General features: G+C 37.8%; 1 protein-coding gene and 1 long non-coding RNA gene across 7 annotated transcripts in view; both read left to right on the top strand.

Annotated features, from left to right (window-relative positions):
- The window catches only part of LOC121896060 (protocadherin-9), a 214,119-nt gene that overhangs the window by 39,175 nt on the left and 155,190 nt on the right, over nt 1-19,754 (top strand). For all 6 annotated transcript variants that reach the window (XR_006095913.1, XR_006095914.1, XM_042409703.1 and 3 more), the window contains exon 3: nt 14,295-14,396. Coding sequence is in view for 4 of the 6 variants with exons in the window: in XM_042409703.1 (XP_042265637.1) it covers nt 14,295-14,396 (102 nt within the window). In the remaining 2 variants the exon portion in view is untranslated. The remainder of the gene's footprint in view (nt 1-14,294; nt 14,397-19,754) is intronic.
- Nucleotides 11,293-12,774, top strand: LOC121896092. The gene is made up of 3 exons (XR_006095920.1): nt 11,293-11,533; nt 11,985-12,111; nt 12,558-12,774. It is a non-coding gene; the product is annotated as an uncharacterized LOC121896092 (long non-coding RNA).

Below are 19,754 nucleotides of genomic sequence, written 5' to 3'. Positions count from 1 at the left end.
TGTAATGCTTGCCAGAATAAATGAAAAAATAAGTAAAAATAAATCAAATTTTGAGCAGCATAAAAGGCCCCGTCCTCGAAGCAAATGTGAACACAAAGTTCACAGAGAGCTAATACATAAGTGGAGATATTTCCAAATAGTAGTCTAAGCATAGAGTTGTGATACAAACAATAATCATACCTGACAAGTTATCTTAAAATTTTAAGTGTAGTTTCAGGCTGCAAGTGGTTTCTGTTTGTATTACTGCTGAAGTAATATCCCCTTGGAAAATGCTCTGTGCTGTGTTTGATTTTTACGATAAGACGAGCAAAGGACTAAATTAGAGGCATGTGGGCAGACCCAATCTTATGAGAAACCTAGAACACAATCCAACCGCACTAGGTCTTAGTTCCAGGTAGCGCCCAACTGAAATTGTCAGAGGTTTCGGTTTTAAGGAGATACCAAAAGCAGTCTGACAACATGAACAACTGCTATGTCTTTTAGTGTGGAGATTAAAGGGACACTACACTGCTTTTACACATGAAGATCAGTTTACTTGTCGTGAGGAGTGTGGAGTTTGTCCAGGCCTTCTAAATCTGTGTCTTGTGAATATCCCTATTTAATTAAAATGCAATGCTAAATTGCTGGAGTAACCCATTAAAGTGCAATGATTTAAATGTAGCTTCAACATTTGAGTGATTACTTTGAGTGTTGCACTTTGGCCAATAATTTCATTACATGCTCTTTTATGCATGTTTTTGCACTCTTTGTGTGCACTGCTACCATGCATAGTAACAAACTGATACAAGAGGTAAACTTTATTCTCTCTTTGAGTAAAACTCAAAATGAGTTTTTTAAGTAAATCAGTTAAGAGCCAATTCATTTTTAATCAGACATTTCACTAACTTGTTCAGAGCTGGATAGCATACAAGTGCTTCAATCAAAACAAATCCAAAGCAGCAGAGTGACTAACAGTAAGTTCCCACTTCCATTGGGCCAATTCAGACTTGGGTCCAGCGACTGTTTGCTGTTTTTTGGTGCTTATAACTCAAGTTCAGGTCAGTTTCTTAACAGCTAGTTATATCTCAAGTTAGGGTAAGAGGTGCTACATGTACTAGACCACAAAACTGAAACATTTCAAAACATTATGAGATACAGTAGTAGTATAATTAGAAGGTTGGCAGCCTGTACAGCTTTCTATGCTGCATTTCATACTGTGTGCTCCAGGGTTGGATTTCATGTATAATATGCCGGATCACACGCACGCACACACACACACACACACACACACACACACACATAAAAACTGCTTTATTGCTTTATTGAACAGAGGGAGAGCCAGAGACCTGCAGCTTTTAGAATTTATTGTAATAGTACATGGTAGAACAAGTGAAAGGTTGATGGCAAAATCAGACCCAACATTCCATCTAACAGCTCCTTTAAAGTCCAACTGAACTTAATTTCTTCCCAAAGGCTTCAAAAACTTGGATCTGCGATGTCTTTCACTTTTATGTTCTCTTGTTACCTTTAGGGCATAAGAAATTTGTCTAAAGTGTGAAGCAGAATCAATACTGCAATACCAAGTCAACCTCTGTTAAACATCCAACTGTATTTTCCCCGACCAGCAATTCTGGGTGTTGTGGAGCTGAAAATACATTAAGCCTTTCAAAAAATGTTGTGGACACAATTCAATTCAACTTCAATATTATGAGTAAATAAACAGAATTATTAGTCACTAAGTATGTTGCTGAGGTGCTGCACTGTTTTGTCACTGGCTGCTAATAGTTGCACCATCCTACCTTCCAAATACCCGCTTTAGAAATATCAAGTAGCTTTTATTCTAATCTCACTAAAAACATAACTGCATCTTTCTTTACAGATAAAATTAAACCTCTTACAGTGACAATACTGTGCCCAACACAATGCTGACCTTCTAGATCTTTTCTCTGACTTCCTCCTCCACTGGTATGACCCCAAATCCTCAATATCCTGCAGGTATACACTAGCTTTAAACCTTAATGACACTGACAAAACAGAGTTAGCTATCTTTAACGTGTCTCCTAGCTATCTATTTGGACCATTAGCTTTGCTGACACACTTGAGTTCATCTAACTCCCTGACATTAGAGATTGACCAGAGCAGATAATGTCTGATATCTTTGTGTTATTAATTGTGGATTACCTTACGTGGCCCTACTGTTGACTCATTTGAATCCGCTCTGATATTATTTCTTATCGCTTTGTGATTTAACACTGGCTGGTTTTGGCCCTCGGCTTTAGGTTGATTCTTTCAGGTTCACTGTTGATTTACATATTCATGAGGAGAAGGTTCACTGCAACCCACAGATGAAGCTGGCAGATGCTCCTTTGATACAAGAAAGTGTTTTAACTACAGTAAATTAGGTATTTCTGACATTCAAACCTTGAAGGATGGTTAACAAGATATTTGTGCATGATATATACCAAAAACAAGTGTTTAATTTCAACCTATAATAAATTAAAACAGCTTCAGACGGAAAAAATTCTTTAAGTCATGTCTTAGTTCTACCTTATATCATCTTTTGCTTTGTCGTTGTTTCATTTTCAGCTACAGCATTTCTGTTGCAATGACAATTTTCCATGCTATTATACTCCATTCTGCATAGAAATGAGACATAATGGAGATGGGATTCAGTACATATACAGTAAATAGAGCAGTTAGTGTAATGTGTTATAAGATAATGCACCTGCGATAATATGATTGCAACAGCTAAAATAGAATAGTTCATTTGACATTTACAGATACAGTGTTTATAGTGCAACACTAACAACAGGACCTTTTAATTGAGTTTACCCAAAGAGATCTACATCTTCAGTTCACATTTATTGCATTTACACTCACACCTACAAAAGAATCTAACTTTAACCACATCACATCAGCAATTATTATGTACCACATCGTCCTGATATTCTTAATTCAATAAGCCATGTGATTAGTGGAACAATACAATTAATATACCCATATTTCTGTTGTTTAAGTTTACTTGGCCATCATACGAGTTTGTTTCATGCGTTTCATGGACAGTACTGTTTGCATCAAGGTGTTATACAAAAACATCAAGGCATTCTCACGAAATATTTCCCGCATTATTCATCTGACATTGAGTTGCTGGTTGGATCTAATTGAATCTCATCCCACTAAATAAATTTACATATCTTATAATGCAAACCTGTTACTAGTAGCCCTGTTTTTTCTGCGTGGAGACCATCCTGATTGATTCTCTTAGAAAAGCTTAGGGAAGTGGCTACGTGCTGCTCTACCCACAACAACAACACCCACTGGTTCTTGACAATTGGTGAGACCCGCAGTCAGAGTAGGTGTTTTTTCTCCCAACAGCCACAAGGGACAAATACGAGCCCATTCCACACTTGAAAACAAACTTGAACAAGTGACACAAAGGTGAGATTTATGCTTAATCAGAAGTGAAAAGACTAGCTGAAAAGGAAGGCTTCCTATACAAGTCCCAGATTTCTTTAAAAGTGCTGACAAATATGGTTATTTTCTCACACTGTCAGCTGTAATGCTCTCTAACATTTAAACATAAACATTCTCAAACAGCATTCAACATGCTGACAGACACACATCCATGAATCCTTTCAACCAATTGATGAAATTTTAATTGACTATCAGTGTCTGATGGTTAGGCTTTTGTCTGAGCCTTGTGGGTACTGCCCCACATTTGGAACCCAACTGCGACTACCAGTGTCTGATACAGAAAACCACAGAACAAAACAATTGCTTCCAGTGGCAACTTTTGACAGCGATATTATTACCTTTGCATGATCTGATATAAGTCATTTTTAGAAGGAAACGGAAAAGATAGAGAGGAAGATTAACAGTTACTATTTTTTGCGGAAAGTCAAGCAGGATCATACACAATCTCATGGGTATGATTTAACCTCTTTTGAATATTTAAAAAAATGGCAAAATAGAAAATAAGAACACATTCAAGAGATTTTCACTTAAACTGCTTTCAAGTTGGTTAAACAGCCTCTTCTGTTTATTAAGGTTAGAGGACTGTTAAGGACATGTGGAACAATTTAAACATACAATTTTACACACAACACATTACAGGAACAAATTACAGACACAACTGGCCACTGATAGGTGCATAGACTTCTGCTGCTATTTTCAGGCTTCAGCTGTTAACAGAAGAACTTGCAGAACATTGTCACACATTTTTGTCACTCGGCTGATTGCTGGTTTGTTCCATGTATGAACTCATAATGTTCTTTTGAAGCAGCTCCCTCTGAAGTGGGTGATGGGTAAGTAGTAAAGGCAGAGTGAAAGACATTTTCAAGAGGTTGTGTGAAGAGCTTGCAACCCTGCAGTTGGGTTTACTTAAACATAAAATGTATGATGTAGTTAGCTTATCAGTTTGGTAAAAGGTTCAAAACTCCATTAGCTTTAAAACCTTAGCTACCCATACATCTCTGCTGTTTCTTACTTCCAACTGGATTAAAGTGGTTTGGACCAACTGACAATGCCATCCTTAGAGCCTTGCACTCTAGCTAGTGTTGCTATAAATGTTCAAAAGTTGGCACAGAAAAAAAAGAAGCTGCCATTCAGTTTACATGTGCACTGTGTTCTACCTGAAGGCTGTACAGCATTCAATCTTGTGAGTCAGTATTTTTCAAGAACATAAGAATCCCCATCAGGAAGGAAGTAATGTAGTGCTCTCAGTGCAGGAGGTTAGAGAATAATGTCTCTCATTCTATGTAGCTCATACTGAATGGCAAGCGGCAGGCTTTTACTTTGTAACCCATACAGAGACACACAAATTGGATATCATGGATTTAGGCTACTTGAAATTCTTACAACTATTCTACCTTTCATTGTCCAGTTTTATATTTAATAGGGTGGGGTAGAGTGGGGCTAGAGGTGGGCATATGCCTTGTAAATTTGACTTATATGGGTGAAAGCATTGCTTGGCCTCAAGAGGGAATCCTCAGTTGACTTAAACACAGCACTTTTACTGCAACAGCTTCTTCAATTCGTTGAGCTCTTTTGAAGCAGAGCAGCAGTTCCAGAATGAACAAAGAACTTTTGACTGGATGGAGGAACAAAGACTGAGGCAAATAGATTGAGACATACACGAGACAGACAGAAAATGTCTTTGTTGTGTAAGGATGGCCGTGGAACTGTATAAAACAGCTGTCACTTGTGTCCCGCATAATGTAATGGGAGGTTATGTCTCTATCAATCCTTCTGTAATGGTTTTCATAAGATAACCTGTCTTCCCTTCTTGTCATTTATATTTTTGAAGGATTCATGAGGTTTGTTTTTTAAAGAATTAACATGTATTTGATTAAAAACGTCAGACATGTTTTTCAATTCTGTAGTTGAAATTCAAAGGCTCAATTCATAAAGATAACTTTAAATGTAAAGGTATAATGGTTGAATTTTTGTATTCAGAACTTATCTCAGCATATGATATAAAACAAACATCAAGTGAAAGGAGCAATGAAGGATACACCAGTCTTTTAGAAGACCACAGAACAGTTGAAACTACATTTAGTTTCTGTTTACCTATCAGCAAAGATTCTTTTTCCTCAAGTGGAGCGAGTAAAAACTACTGTCTGTGAAGAAAATGAAGGTCAGAAAAGTACACAACAGAGTCACCACTTGAAACCTATCTGATCTCAGGGAAAAGTGCTGCTCTGCAACAACTTTCTGCTCCTTTTGTACACGGCTCCTTCGGGAGAACTCCCCGAGTAACACTATTCTGAGGCCAGAGGCACAGACAGACCCCCGATGAGATGAAGTCCTACACTTGAGAGATGAAAGGTGCTAGCACAGAATAGTTGAAGGGCTGAGGAGAAAAATAAGAAAGAGGAAGAAGAAAAAAAGAACTTTTCTTACTGAACTTAAATACTGAATATTAGTTTTGGTAGTTAATAGTGTAGGCAAATGCACATAAAACAGATAAAATGTTTGTTTAGTCAGGTTGCAATTATTACCATTGTGTTTCATCAGAAAAGCTGACCCCTCTATCACCTCGATCTTATTTCGGCATCTTAGAACAGAAGTAATTTCAACTGTGCAGTAATGGGAATTGTTTGGTTAATGCATTCACTGTGTTCTCTAGACGACCTGCAGCATTCTGCCCTCTCATCACTGCACTCCAAATTCATAAAATCTGCTTATTAGAATTCAGCCACAAGTCTGGTTGAATTCCTTGAAGCCATTAGCGATTGTTGAGAATGGTTTGGGCTGGCCTCAGCATCGACTATAATGACAAGGACAGGGTGCCAGGGAGAATCAATGCTTCTCTGTGGCTCAAGAATGAAACTGTAACAGCAAGACTGCCCCAATTGAACACTGGACTGCTGTCTTTTTCAACCACTTAATTGATCAAAGTTTTATTTATCTTGTCACAAGACTTTAACCTAATTTGTTTTCCATTCACTCACAAAGTACCTTCATTGAATAACCATGTTAACAATCAGCAGTGTTGCATTCATTTTTCCCCCTCTCCGAACACACTTTAAATATTGTGTCTGTGTTAATTTACATGTAGCAGGGGCACTTTTAAACTTGTGTAATTAATTATCATATCAAACATAATCTCTATATTAGTTTTTGTCAGCACGCGCACACATATACTCACAGTGGGCTTTTCATTAGAGAATATTCTCTTTGTATGTGTTTTAATACAGCAGAGAGAGTAGAGGGGTGGAGGGCTGAGCTGAATCCCTTTCCCTTTGTTCTTTCTGAACAAAGCAGAGGTGCATCATGCATATCCTCTTTACTCTGCAACTGTGCAAACATGTCCTTGTAATTGGGTGATATTTTTTACTGCAATAACCACTGCATGCATTTCCATTACATTTCTGTCATAAAATACCCTCCTCACTGTCATCAACTTAAATGGAATGTCAATACTTAGTGTGTGGAATGGGGAGCGTGGAAATGGGCTTAACACTGGGACCCATAAACATAAAGTTTAATGCCGCCACCAAAGGAAGGGCCAATCACAGCATAGCTTTGCAAATCAAAGAATAATAATCACAGATTTTCTCGCCAAGCCATCTCAACAGATTAATATAAATAAGTTAGTAGCATCCTCTTGTGCACTCTCATTTTCTAATCATCACCAATTTCCTTCTCCTCATTTTACTTTGCATCGCGCACTTTTCTTGGATCCAAACTGCACAATCCTCTAACCAATTTTTTTTTTTCATTTTCTTGTTCAGTGATGGAGTCCAGGCAAAACAAAGCAGGCCAAGATATAAAGAAAAAACAAACAGCAAAATCAAATTATTTGGTATGAAGTAGGGTCTGGATTGTGGAATAGCAGACAGCACTGCTCAGCTGATTTCAGTCTGATGTCCAGAGGGAGATTCCCCACACAGGGCCACTTTATGGGCTCATTTGCATTACCACAGCTCCTGATTGTAAGTCAGCAGGCTGCTAAGAAGGAGACAGCCATGCCAGCACAGGGCAATTATGGCCATAATATATTAACCCGTGCTGGGCAATTTCCAGAGACAAGTCAGATGATGCCGTGATTGATTTTACTATGCTATAAGTGTTAATTATTAACACTACTATACATGGAATATGATCATTGTTGTATATCATTTGTTCAGACGTCTGTACTCACTTTGCTCTCCCATACTTAGTTTTGTAATTGCCAACATCCCATCCATCTCAAGAAAAAAAAAAGATATATGTTATATTATAATTAAATGCTCATTTCAGGAATACATTTGACCAAAGACCCGCGTGAATGAGTCATCTACATAACTTGCAATGTATCATTTTCCCCCCATGAGTCTTACCACCAGTCACAAGATAAACATCATGTTCTTTTCATAGCAGTACACACACACAACACTTGTTGAGAAACGAATGTTGTCTTGTGATGTCAAGGAAGAGTGCATGCAGTGGTATCTCTAAGGTAATTAAACAGAACTAAAGGTCTGCTGTGACTGTGAAGGCTTGGCAGGGCTAGACTAATGGTAAAGCTAATTAAAGTGTGTTTTATCCCCCTAATGAAACTCATCTTCTCAGCCCACAGTATACAGACAAGTTCAACAGAGAAGCTTCACAAGTCCTCAGAGACTTTCAGCAGGATGTTATTATTCTTACCTTTACATGTTGGTCATAAAAGTTCATTTTCCTTACCCATGTGATCAAAAGTAATACTAATTGTTTATCATAAAAATGTTTTTTTTTTTTTGTTTTTTTTTACTGAGCAGTTACTATAATATAGGAAGATATAAACATTCATAACATACATTCATTTGGTAGACACGTTTGTTCAAAGCATCTTACAACCAATGCATTCAAGCTACATGGGGACAAGAGCTAGATCAAATCAAAAATGCATCCTTGCATCCCTCCCAAACAGCTAACAGCATGATCAGTGCCACATCAGAAGTGCCTAAAAATAATCATCTGTGGAAAACACATTTTGTGCACAGAAGTAGTAGATGTGGATGCTATTTGGCAAAGACACCAAGGGCTCCAAATTCATGATGGCACATGGCAGAGCTTTCTGCTGACAAAGCCTAGTTGTCAAGTGTTTTTTCCCCCGCTGTATTTTGGTGACTCAATATTAACTTGACTGTCTTAAATTGCAAAGGTAGGAGTAGTTCCTACAGCGGTTAGTACTGTCACTTCACAGCGAGACGGTCATGAGTTTGAATTCATGTGCATCTCTTGTGCTCCTCTTTCCTCCAGTAGTTCAGAGACTTGCAGTTTAGGTAAAGTTTAGATGATTAATATTGTCTGTCTGTGTACACCTGTGATGGACTGGCAACCTATCTAGAGTGTAACATACATGCTGGAATAGTCTCCATAGGCTAGGCAGTTATACAAATTTAGATGTCAAGGTTTCCTGGCGGCTTTGTGCTTGCATTACTCAACTGGTCATATTTTCAGTTCTTTCACTAAGCCACCCATTCAAGAACACACACACAAAACAAACCCCTGAACAATTTATTTTTTTACGTAGTGGCAAATACGTCTCTTAGGGAAGGTAATGTATAACATTTTTTGTTCTAACTTGTATGTAAAATTGTGGTTGTGGTGTGAATGATTTTCTGTGAACGACTATGCACCAGGATGTGTGAAATGAGAACTGTGGAAGTTTCAGTACTCTCCGTAGATGTAAGGAAATGGCTGGTGGATGCCACTTCCTGTTGTCAAACCGTCCCTACAGTCCACCACCGGTCCTGAGTGACTCACTGAACCTTTTCTTGAATTGAGTAATATTCTCTCTGGGACAAGAACAACACATTAAGCAAATGTGTTACTGTATATCCTCCCCAGCGAATATCAGGTGTCATATATTCACTTGTGATTATGTTGCATTTCCCACATAAGATAATTTCCTTCTTGGGAGGGGCTCTTTTGTCCAGACTGTTGTGATGTAACTGGTTATGATGGATGCCAGTCCTACCCACAATAACTGAAAATGTATACCTCAACCCCTATGGCACTGCAACATAGTTGTACAACATGATTCTGGCCACAAAATGACCAAATGTCTGTTGCCACAGGCTGTTGAGACTACATTTTTATGTGTAGCTGGTTTAATTTCTGTCCCATCTTGGTGTCCATGTGTATTGTGGCTGCCCCCTTAACAACACTGTAAGGAGCTGGACCTCTTTCAGTGTGGGACTTCATTAAAATTCATTAGTCATGCCAGCCTCAGTCTCATCAGCAGCCACGGCATTTTAATGAAATAAAAAAAAAATAAAAAAGAACAACAAACAAATCAGTTTTACCCCAGAAGACTAAATTAGCCACAACTTGAAATCGATAGCAAATTGGATTGGTTTTCACCAGTTTTTCGCAGAGGAACTTTAATTTTATTTGTTTATATACAATTAATTACTTGACATTTTAAATTCATAAAGTCAAAATATCAATTTCAATGTCCATTTCAGGTAAATGAAAAGGGAAGATATATGCGCCACAAAACCATGAGTGCTGGATAAAGCAGAAAATATCAAGGCAAAAGTAGACTCTTCACTTTTTTGAGCTCTCATAACTTTAATTATCTTTTTCTTTGGCTGAACTATTTCGATCCAAAGTGTTCTACTTTTCCCATTTCAGGTAATGGAAAGTGTATTGAAACCCCATGTCACTGCCAGGACTCAATCAATCTCAATAACCTTTTTTATTCATGCACCTTATTTTTATTGTCAGTGTTGACAGTATCACACACTGCAACCGAGGATTTACCACGATGACTCTGACATTGTGGAGTGAAAAATGATCAATTATAATGTTGCCAACTCTCACTTCACTCTCTCTGTCACTTATCATACTGGTGATAAATGGCTAGGTACTAATACATAATCTCACATTCTGGGCGGTTTATGGAGAAAGACTGCCATTAATTAGAGTGACAGACAAGTGGAATATATTAGGAAGATGCATAATGAGATAAAGGTTCTGAGTATTGCTCTATCCAGCTCCCACGTATTTTCCTCATTTTTCTCCAATAATTGGAAGAATTTGTGTGAGTATAGGTTGTTAGAAAGGTTTTTTGTTAAAATGGTACATTTTAGGGATAGAATGTTGATTTAAACAATCTTACAGTTACCACCTGCAATACGTCTACACAACTATGATTCTTTCAGCATTTCAGCTTTTGGCCTATTATAGTAACCTGAAAGAAAAACAAAGCTTAAGATACACTGCCAAATTCGAAAAATTTTCTCCCAGTTCAGAGCTGATGCTTTGAGACTCAATGGTGAACTGTTTGGGTTTTAAACCTCATCAAGAAACTATAAACTATAATTTAATATTCTTTAACAAAAAGTATGGCACAGTAACAGATGGTATTTTCAGTTTTACCATGGTACTTAGTGTGTTACAAATACAGAACACTATATAAATAACGCAAGATGGTATTGGCTGCTGCACTGGCTATGGCAGAAAACAAACCAGAATGAGAGCCTATAAGAAGATCAGCATGAAGTGTTTTTTGTGCCTTAAACAACAGTTAAGCAACGGGAATTATATTTTATATTTTTTATGCCAATGATACTAGTGTGAGGTGGGGCTCCTGTGCTTTTAACCCGTCCTGCTGGTTAATGGTTTGGGACACCCACAGTTCATTTCTCACAACCTGTAGAGCTAAGTTTGTGCTTGTGTTAGCATTATTGCTGCTCTTAGCTGCCATTTCTTACTGGAATATGTTTCATGTTAGCTAGCAAGAGCTAATGATTGTTGATCTTGAAGAAGGCCAGAGGGTCAAAACGTCATCTGAATTAAAGAGAAATACATACGGAGCCAGAGTGTGTGACACTTTTTTCCTACTCTCAAGCTAGCAAGAGCTTACGTATCAAAGGTGGCATGTGGTATAAAATAAAATAAAATTGGGAAATGGAGGGGTGAGTGCCACATACAGATTCAGTCATTTTAGTGATCAATTCTAAATTTTACCATATAGACCATTGTGACACTGTTTATTTTTCTGCTCACCTGCTGTGCGCACCTCCTCATTTATTTGTAAACGGGAAACCCATCTACGGACAAGAAGCTTCTGATCTTGGTAAGCAAAATTCTGACTGAACTAGCTAATATCAGTGTAAGTTAAGCTGAATGGCAGTCCATCCATATTTTCATGACAGTAATGAAATATTAGTTTGAAAATGTTAGCTTTATGTTCAGAATGAAATATTTACCTACAAAATTGCATAAATGAGCATCAACCATTATAACTATCATAAGTACAAGCTAATGTTAGCTAAGCTGTAAGTTAGTTAGGTAGAAGATAACACAGCTTCAATATCTTAGTTAAAAGCTAACGTTAGATGCTTGCTAAATATACTAACGCTATATTATTGTTGTGATTGCTGCGAAAGAGCAATGTTAGGAAGTAGGCTATAACTTGATCCTCACAGGATTAAGGCAGGGGTCCATTTCTTTAAATTTATAAATGTATCATATCTGAGCAATGCAAAGCTATTTTAACATGAACCAACGTGGCATTTTGTTTTTAGGTGAAGATTTTCTACAAAGACACACCATTTCTAGACACTGGTAAAAATGATTACTTCTGTCCAATGACTGCCCAGAGGAGCATAACAGTGCTCATGGAAGACCCTGCCAAGAGTTTGAGATTGTCTGGTATGTATGCTGTATGTTTTCACTGTTTTATTTTGGTATAACAACAAAGGCAGCAACTCACACACACACAAAATAAATACATACATACATACATACATACATACATAAAGAAGAGGACAACATTTTGGCCACATAGAAACTATACATTTTACACTAACCAGAAAAATATAAATCTATACATTGAAACAATTGAATTTTGGGGAATTAGAAAGGTGTTGATTACACTTTACATTATATTTCTATATATTTTATATTTTATATATATTTTTTCAGTAATACTTTGATATGATGCAGTATTATGAATACAATTAATGATATGTTCACTGCATGCGAAACGGCACAGTGTGCATTAGTTTTTAAATGACAGTGGTCACCATATTGCTGTGGTGCTTGTTTTTGTAACCTGTTAATCTACATTGCAAATCTTTCATTTTCTATTTTTACAGGCTACACAACAAAGAAACTGGCTTGCAGGGAGACTGAAGTTAGAAAGCCTGTAATGTAGAAGCCTGGTAATGAGAAAAAAAACGCCATCGCTGAAAAAAAAGTAATTTATTCAAGCTCTGAGGTACTTGTTTATTTCTGTTTGACACTTTTCACAGTTTTTTCTGGTTATTTTTCAGGGTGATGTGATGAAGCTTATGTTTTGTGATCGTGTATGTAATGCCTTTTATCTACAAAATTAACTGTTGCTTGTTGTTTGTTTTTCCTGTTGGAAATGCAAAGTTAATAAATCATTCTTCAATCTAAAGTTTAGCATGGTTTTTGTTTTATTTTCTAACTTAAATTTGTTCTCCTGGGTCAGCTGAAATAATTTAAAAGATACCTACACCCCCCCTTTTTTTTCCAAGTGTCCTCAAAGGCTTTATTAGTGACATTTCGACTAAAGATGGTCTTCCTCTGGCAACTGAGTTCAGTACCAATCAAAAGTTTGGACACACTGTCTCATGATATATTAAATCAATTTTCTGTGAAGACAACTGTCAAAAAGATGAAATTGCTGTATCTGGTTGAATTGTTCAGTATGTTACCAAACCATCCCTACCCTAGACTCTGCCTATTGTATTGATCCACCCAACACTGTATGGTTCTCTATACTCCTATTAGTAACTGTTAACTGAGCCTGTATGTACTTGGAAAAATTCTCTGACTTTATATTTAAAATGCGTGTGAATGTGTGTATGTGTGTGTCTTGGGATGGGGGTGGTAACCGTGTATTTGTTTATGTCTGTGTGTGAGTCAGATTATGGGAACAGTGTATGCCAATGACAGCAGACAGCCTGACAGAGAGACTGGCATATTGCCATTCAATATAGCTGAGCCTAACACAGCTTCAATAAAGTTTCCACCTGTGTTGCATAGCTAAATAAAGCAGCGAGCAGTTAATATATTGGTAGCCAAGCTGTAAACAGATAAATAACTTAGAATAAGTGCAAGTGAGTTGACTATTTTTAGGAGACAGGAAACTGTCTTAAGTAAGCAAGTTTGGCTAACAATATGGCCTGTGCTGATAAGAAGCACAAGTTGGATGCTATATAGTGCTGCTACCCAGATAACCCATCCCCTCCTTTCTCTCTGCTTCTGCTCTGCCTTGTTGTTGGTCATCTGGAAGTCAGTTAAAGACAGTGATTTATGCCTGGGGCTTCATGCAGCATAGCCTCATTACACACAGCCATTTTGAGAATCAGCAGATAATTACAGTATATATCATAGACCTCATGGGGCCGAGCAGATTCAGTCCATTCCACTGGCCTGTCATTTAGGCCATAGGGCCTCAGAAATGGAAAACTGGATTTTACCCTCATTTGGGATATAATTTGCTCTTTATTTTATAGGAATTCCTGTTGAAAATTCATTGTGGAATGTTGATTTGGCATTTTTTAAATTGCTCTACTGTGAATAGTCATTATAGTTAATGATTTTCTTGCAAACGTTATATCTGTATTCAGTAAAGACAGTACAGAGTCAAGCTCTTTTGAGGGCAGTAAACATCGGTTTAATAAAAATGATGACTTAGATATTTCAAGTATTTTACATCATTATTGTGTTTACTTCTCTTTGCACCAGAGTGAAACATATTGGGGTTTTTGGCCTATTAAAACTGACAAGTCTTGCCTAAATGACAAAGTAACCAAAGCTAAATAAGCAATTCTAATTCTTTTCTTTTTCAATTCTCCATGAAGGGAACGTTAACTCGTGCCCGAACTGAACTGAACCCTGAATATCTGGACCTTCGTCCGCGAGCCGAGCTGAACCCTGAATATTGGACCCCTTGCACCCCTTTAGTGAGTACCGATGGTCCCATTTCTCATGAAACGATCTCCATAGATTCACCTTTAATAAACTCAAATTATGTTGTATAGCAGTTTTGCTTCAGCATGCCATGCAATAACATGCTCAGTTCTATTATGATTTACTAGGTTCAGTATAATTTTCTCATTCATGACTCCATCCATGCTTCTATGGCTTCTGCGTGAGACACTGCACAGACTCTGCTTTCTTCAAATTTTCTTCTTCTTCCCTATACAATGTTTAAGTATTTGTTTGCCTCTTAGTTACTGTGACACATTGTACTTACAACACCATTAAATTCATGGCCTAATGCAATGCTAATATTCATGCCATTTTTACTTGAGTAATAAGTATTTGTCTCATTACCTCCATGCTTAGAAAACACAGTGCTTGATAGTCATCTGGGGGTTGAAGGAGTTTGCTTGTGTTGCAGTGCTTGCACACTGGTGAATCTTAATGATGTCAGTTTTTCTTAGTCTCTGTTATCAACTACGGTATATCAACATGGGGAGGGTTTCTTGTAAACTAGGAGTCTTAACACATTCTCCCTTCATTATAAACAGCAATGCCAAGTTTATTTACTTTTGCACTGTCATGATACAGGAATAATTTGCAGTCTTTACAGTCCTTACACATCACTGTCTATTACACACAAAGGTGGTTGGATAATCTCGTATAGAAAGAGCTCTATCCACTATATATTTTATCAATCTGTCTTTCTGTCTATAACTATCTGTATCTATCTATATCTATTTTCCATGATCTCAGCATCGTGTGCATCGAATATTACACTGGAAAACTTTAGGTTGTTTTTTTTAAAATTTGAGCTCAAGGTCTTTGCTCAGGCATTAGTGAATCCATTGGGAGATATTGATTTGAATAAGTTGTTGTCAGTAGAGCCCCTCTATGGCAGCTGTGTGTGTCTCCTCATTTTAAGCATATTTAATATTGCTGCTGCCCTTATGCTTTTGTTTTGTGAACTATATTTGACTGATTGTAGTACAGACAGCAAATAAGGGCAAGTATGCTTAACCACCCATGTTAGTCCAAGCTTAAAAATGTAAATACTTGCACACATATTCAAACATAACTCACAATGTATTGATCACAGCATTTGACATTGTGTCTTATATGTTGTGAAGGCGTTGTGGACTTGATGCATGTTTTCTTGTAAAGGCTAAAGAAGGGAAATCAGTTTTATAACAATTTGTTTTACAAATAAGTATCTTGTAGTTATATTCTCATTAGTCATACTGTCAGTTTTCACCACATTAAAAATTTATCACCTGTTGTGCTCCCTTGGGTTCACTATCAACAAATGGGAATAGCTAACAAGACAGTGGTACAGACACAATGTAAACACAGGGAGATGAAGTCCCTCCTACCCAAACTCCCATGGGTTGGGATCAAGCCCCCAGGTACAGCCCTGCGGGGTACACTGATTTTACAATTGTAGCTACAATCAGCACAACAGATTAAATGACTGTTCAACTATAGAAAGCATTAGCCTTTAGATCAAATGTATATTTAAAAGCCACAAAGTGCTGTATTAAGTTGTCATTTTTGTGTCATTCTTGTGTGGGCAGTTGGTGCAGAGTGAGAGAAAAACAATGATGTGTATATTATGGGTACTGGAGTAGTAAGCGGAAGAAAGTTTTTTTTTTCTGTCTTAGCAGCTCTCTTTGAATGCCACGTCTGAATACTTTATCCCTTGTGGCTGCGAGCACAAGATGGCTTTTGACTTTGGCCTGCTATCTTCTCCTGCCCCCACACAATCACACATATACCCCATAGGCCATGTTTAACTATGTTAAAGTTACAACTTACAGTATACTTGGCACAGAGTGAAAGCAAGCACTACACAAACCTGCTGAAATGATCCACTGCCAGTCTCATCTATGCTGGATTGTTGAGAAACTGATGTTCTAACGACTTGTCTAAACAGGACACCTTTTGGCCACATCTGTCAGAACAAATTTTTCTGTTTTAATCAATACAGCTTCCTACAGAGGGTGCATTATGCCTCGCATTTCACTTGCACTTTACTCATGTAACTGTGACCTGATATGTATTTTTATGCTTCAAGTCTAATTTTCTGTTTTCATGCGTGTAAATACAGTGATTGTGTATTGTTCTCTGGGCACTGCCAAAACATGGATGACCTACACTCAATACTGTGCTTGCACGCATCCTGATGGAGGACTCAAGCTGCTGCTGCTTTCACTATTCAGCCTGTGTAGAGATTGTCTAAGACACCTTTTTTTTTTTCTCTCCGTCTCTCTCTTTCTTTCTACCCAGTCTTATACAATACATCAGAATGCTTATTAAAGAACTACAGATGCAATAGCTCAGCATGTAAATATCTCAGATGGTACCCCTCAGGATCTCCTTTAATGTCCACAAAGCTGCTTGTAGACATTGTTCCTGGATTTGTATGATTTCATCAAATGGAAATCCTGCTGGTGATTTAAAAAAAAAACACAAAAATAGCCCTTTGCTTAAAGTTTGATCAATGATTCTCATGAGTACCAGTCCAATGGTAACACCTTGTCACTTGCACTGATACACCATTGCTACTTCTCTTATTAGATCAGAATTTATGTTAAGTTTAGTTATCAAATGTTATCTTTCAGCTTTATTTTATTAACTTGAAACATATTCCCTAAACATATGAATGGTTGATGGACCTGTAATATGATATATGGGACACTCTACGTTTTGTTTCTCCCTAAAGCCTACAAAGTCAATATTTGGACTTTAGCCTGATTTAATGAACAGAATTTCTCAGAGATCTCTCCCAAGCTGTATTCAATGGGAGATCTCTCTGGCTTAGTTAAAGCACTGTGCTGTTTGCTTATTGGGCCTCACTGGACTGAAGAAGCTCAAAGACAAACACATGCATGCACACGCACTCAAACACACACACATGCACCATCGCCACAGAGGAGGCCCCTTTCTTCCAGCCCAAGAGGGAATGATGACTCTCATTATCGCCTCAAAGCAAGATGGCCACAGTGCCCCTACTCAGCAGCCCTATTAAGTTACCAGACAGCTTTATTGTATTGGTGTTCGATAATTTCCTTTCCTCTGTCATTCAGAGTGCATCAGGGAGTTGTTGTATTGTGAGGAAGGGATTTGGAAAGTGGTAAGATGTGAACGTGAAAATGCACAGCTGGCTGAAATTATTCCCTCCTATGGTTGGAGAATCTTTGGGACCACTGTTGAGCAGTCTTAGCCCCGCAGACACCTTCCCTTCATTAATCGTTTAATCTTATGCAAAAATCTCAGGGAGAGGAATGGAAGCTTAAGTTTATCATGTAAAGTAGTCACAGCACACCACAAATTGCATCCTCCACAGTAGTTGTTTTTCAGCAGGATAAATACATCAAGAAACTGGAAAAGTCATATTGTCGACTACATATGTCCAATTGATTTATTGGAGTTTTTCACTCTGCGATCCCCAGACTCATAAGGATCAATATATTTATTGCGATGTGCATCTATTACCATTGTCTGGAACACTGGACTTTCCAAATGTATTAAAATATTGGCATGGGGGGAATCCAAAACAATCAGCAATGAATCCCCATATCGGTTTTCTTCATGCCTCTATAAAATGAACTGTGATACATAACATCCCATTTTCTTATTCGCAATATCACATGACATTTATTTAGAACTTAGGGACATATTCATTTAATGTCAGTTCCTTCTTTTCAGTGTTAAAAAAGCAATAAAGATGTAATGTAAGAAGTGACTGATGATATCCGGGGCTGAACAGGTGAACCCAAGTGCAGACTTAGACAGACTGGTAACAGTTAACAAAAGGTTTTATCAACCAGCACTGGGGGTAGGTGGGATGAAGAGCTGGCTGGAGGTTTGGGCTGAGGGCTGGCAGGTGTGCAGAGCTGAGGGATCCAAGACAGAGAGCGGACAGGCAGGCAGGCAAGCAGGCAGGCAGGCAGGCAGGCAAGCAGGCAGGGCAGAGAAATGAGACTAGGAACTTGTTTGGCAACGATCTGGCAGGAACTGGTAGACTGAGCAGGGTATTTGTAGCAGGTAGTGATGACTACACGCATGGCAGCTGTGCAGGTCCAGGACGAGCAGCAGGTATCGAGGGAGAGAGACACAGAGAACAGACACGCCCACGCCACACACACAGGGACAGATAGTTGGAGGTAGAGGGAAAACACCAGGAGGACACTAGGGCTAGGCTTTGATCGTGGCAATTGAAGTTTTCAGTTTTGGGTCCACACAACTGAATTCTTCACGTGACACAGGTCATCCTGGAAGTCATTTAGGTGTGTACATCCTTGTTTTTTTGTAAACTGTTGTTTTATTAATATTGTGTTATTTAACAGTGTGAAATTTAGTCTAAGAAGAAATATTAACGCTCAACAGTTTCAGGAGAGCTAAGCAGGTGTGTGAGTTTGAAGAAACATCTAACCAAGTTGATATTAGTTAATCATTTCTGGAGAAAAAATATGTAGAGTTCATCATTGCTCTGTAGGAGATTAGACAGCATGGATGTGCTTTTACATGTTTAAAGTAATCATTTGATAAGTTTTGACAAACTGTGTGAAAAGTAGAAAACATCTCTGACTTCCAGTAATCATATATTAACTCTGCAGATTTGCACACTTCTACTGTACCAAGGTGACATTAGGAAAGTTGTCAAAAACAATCCTCGTAGGTGTCACTGTGGAGGCTGAAAATGAGCCAATGACAAACACACTTAAGAGGTTTACACATAGGGTAGAAGCATTACTCTCTAAAATGTACTTATTGACCAAGCTGGAAAATCACATTAGCAAAATGCTACAGACACTTGCAGCTATTAATGTTGACAGTGTATGAGACTGTGATGGAGTACTAAATCATATTTGGGTATGAGCTGAGACAAGAAAGGAGACTTTAGCGGGGTTGGATATGCAATAGCCTGCAACACTAATACTACATTATGCTTCCTAAGATACAATTTGTAACCTGCACAGCAGTGAATGAGCCACCACTCTTTGTTTTCTTATTATCCAGGTAATTTCAGATTTTGAAAGTTTTCCACTGCTGTTCCATATCTGACAAACTTTGCATGATAATGAACTGTAACTATGATCCAGTGTTTAAAAAGTATTGCTCACTGTTAGCATTGTTATTAAAGGTAAAAAAATATTGTCAGTTTGAAACAAGAAAGGATGATGCATTATGCAACTGTTTTCTTCAGTTTAAAATAATTAAAGGTCACAGTTTCAACATCTAAAAGGCCATATTTTCTACATCACTCATCTAATTTTGGCACCAAATGTATGATGCATCTTGCTACTGATTGGCCAGAGACTAATACTCGTGGAGAT

This window comes from Thunnus maccoyii, chromosome 1 (genome assembly GCF_910596095.1).
Source record: "Thunnus maccoyii chromosome 1, fThuMac1.1, whole genome shotgun sequence".
In the NCBI taxonomy this organism is placed as follows: Eukaryota; Metazoa; Chordata; class Actinopteri; order Scombriformes; family Scombridae; genus Thunnus; species Thunnus maccoyii.
This window is presented reverse-complemented; position numbering and strand designations above follow the sequence as displayed.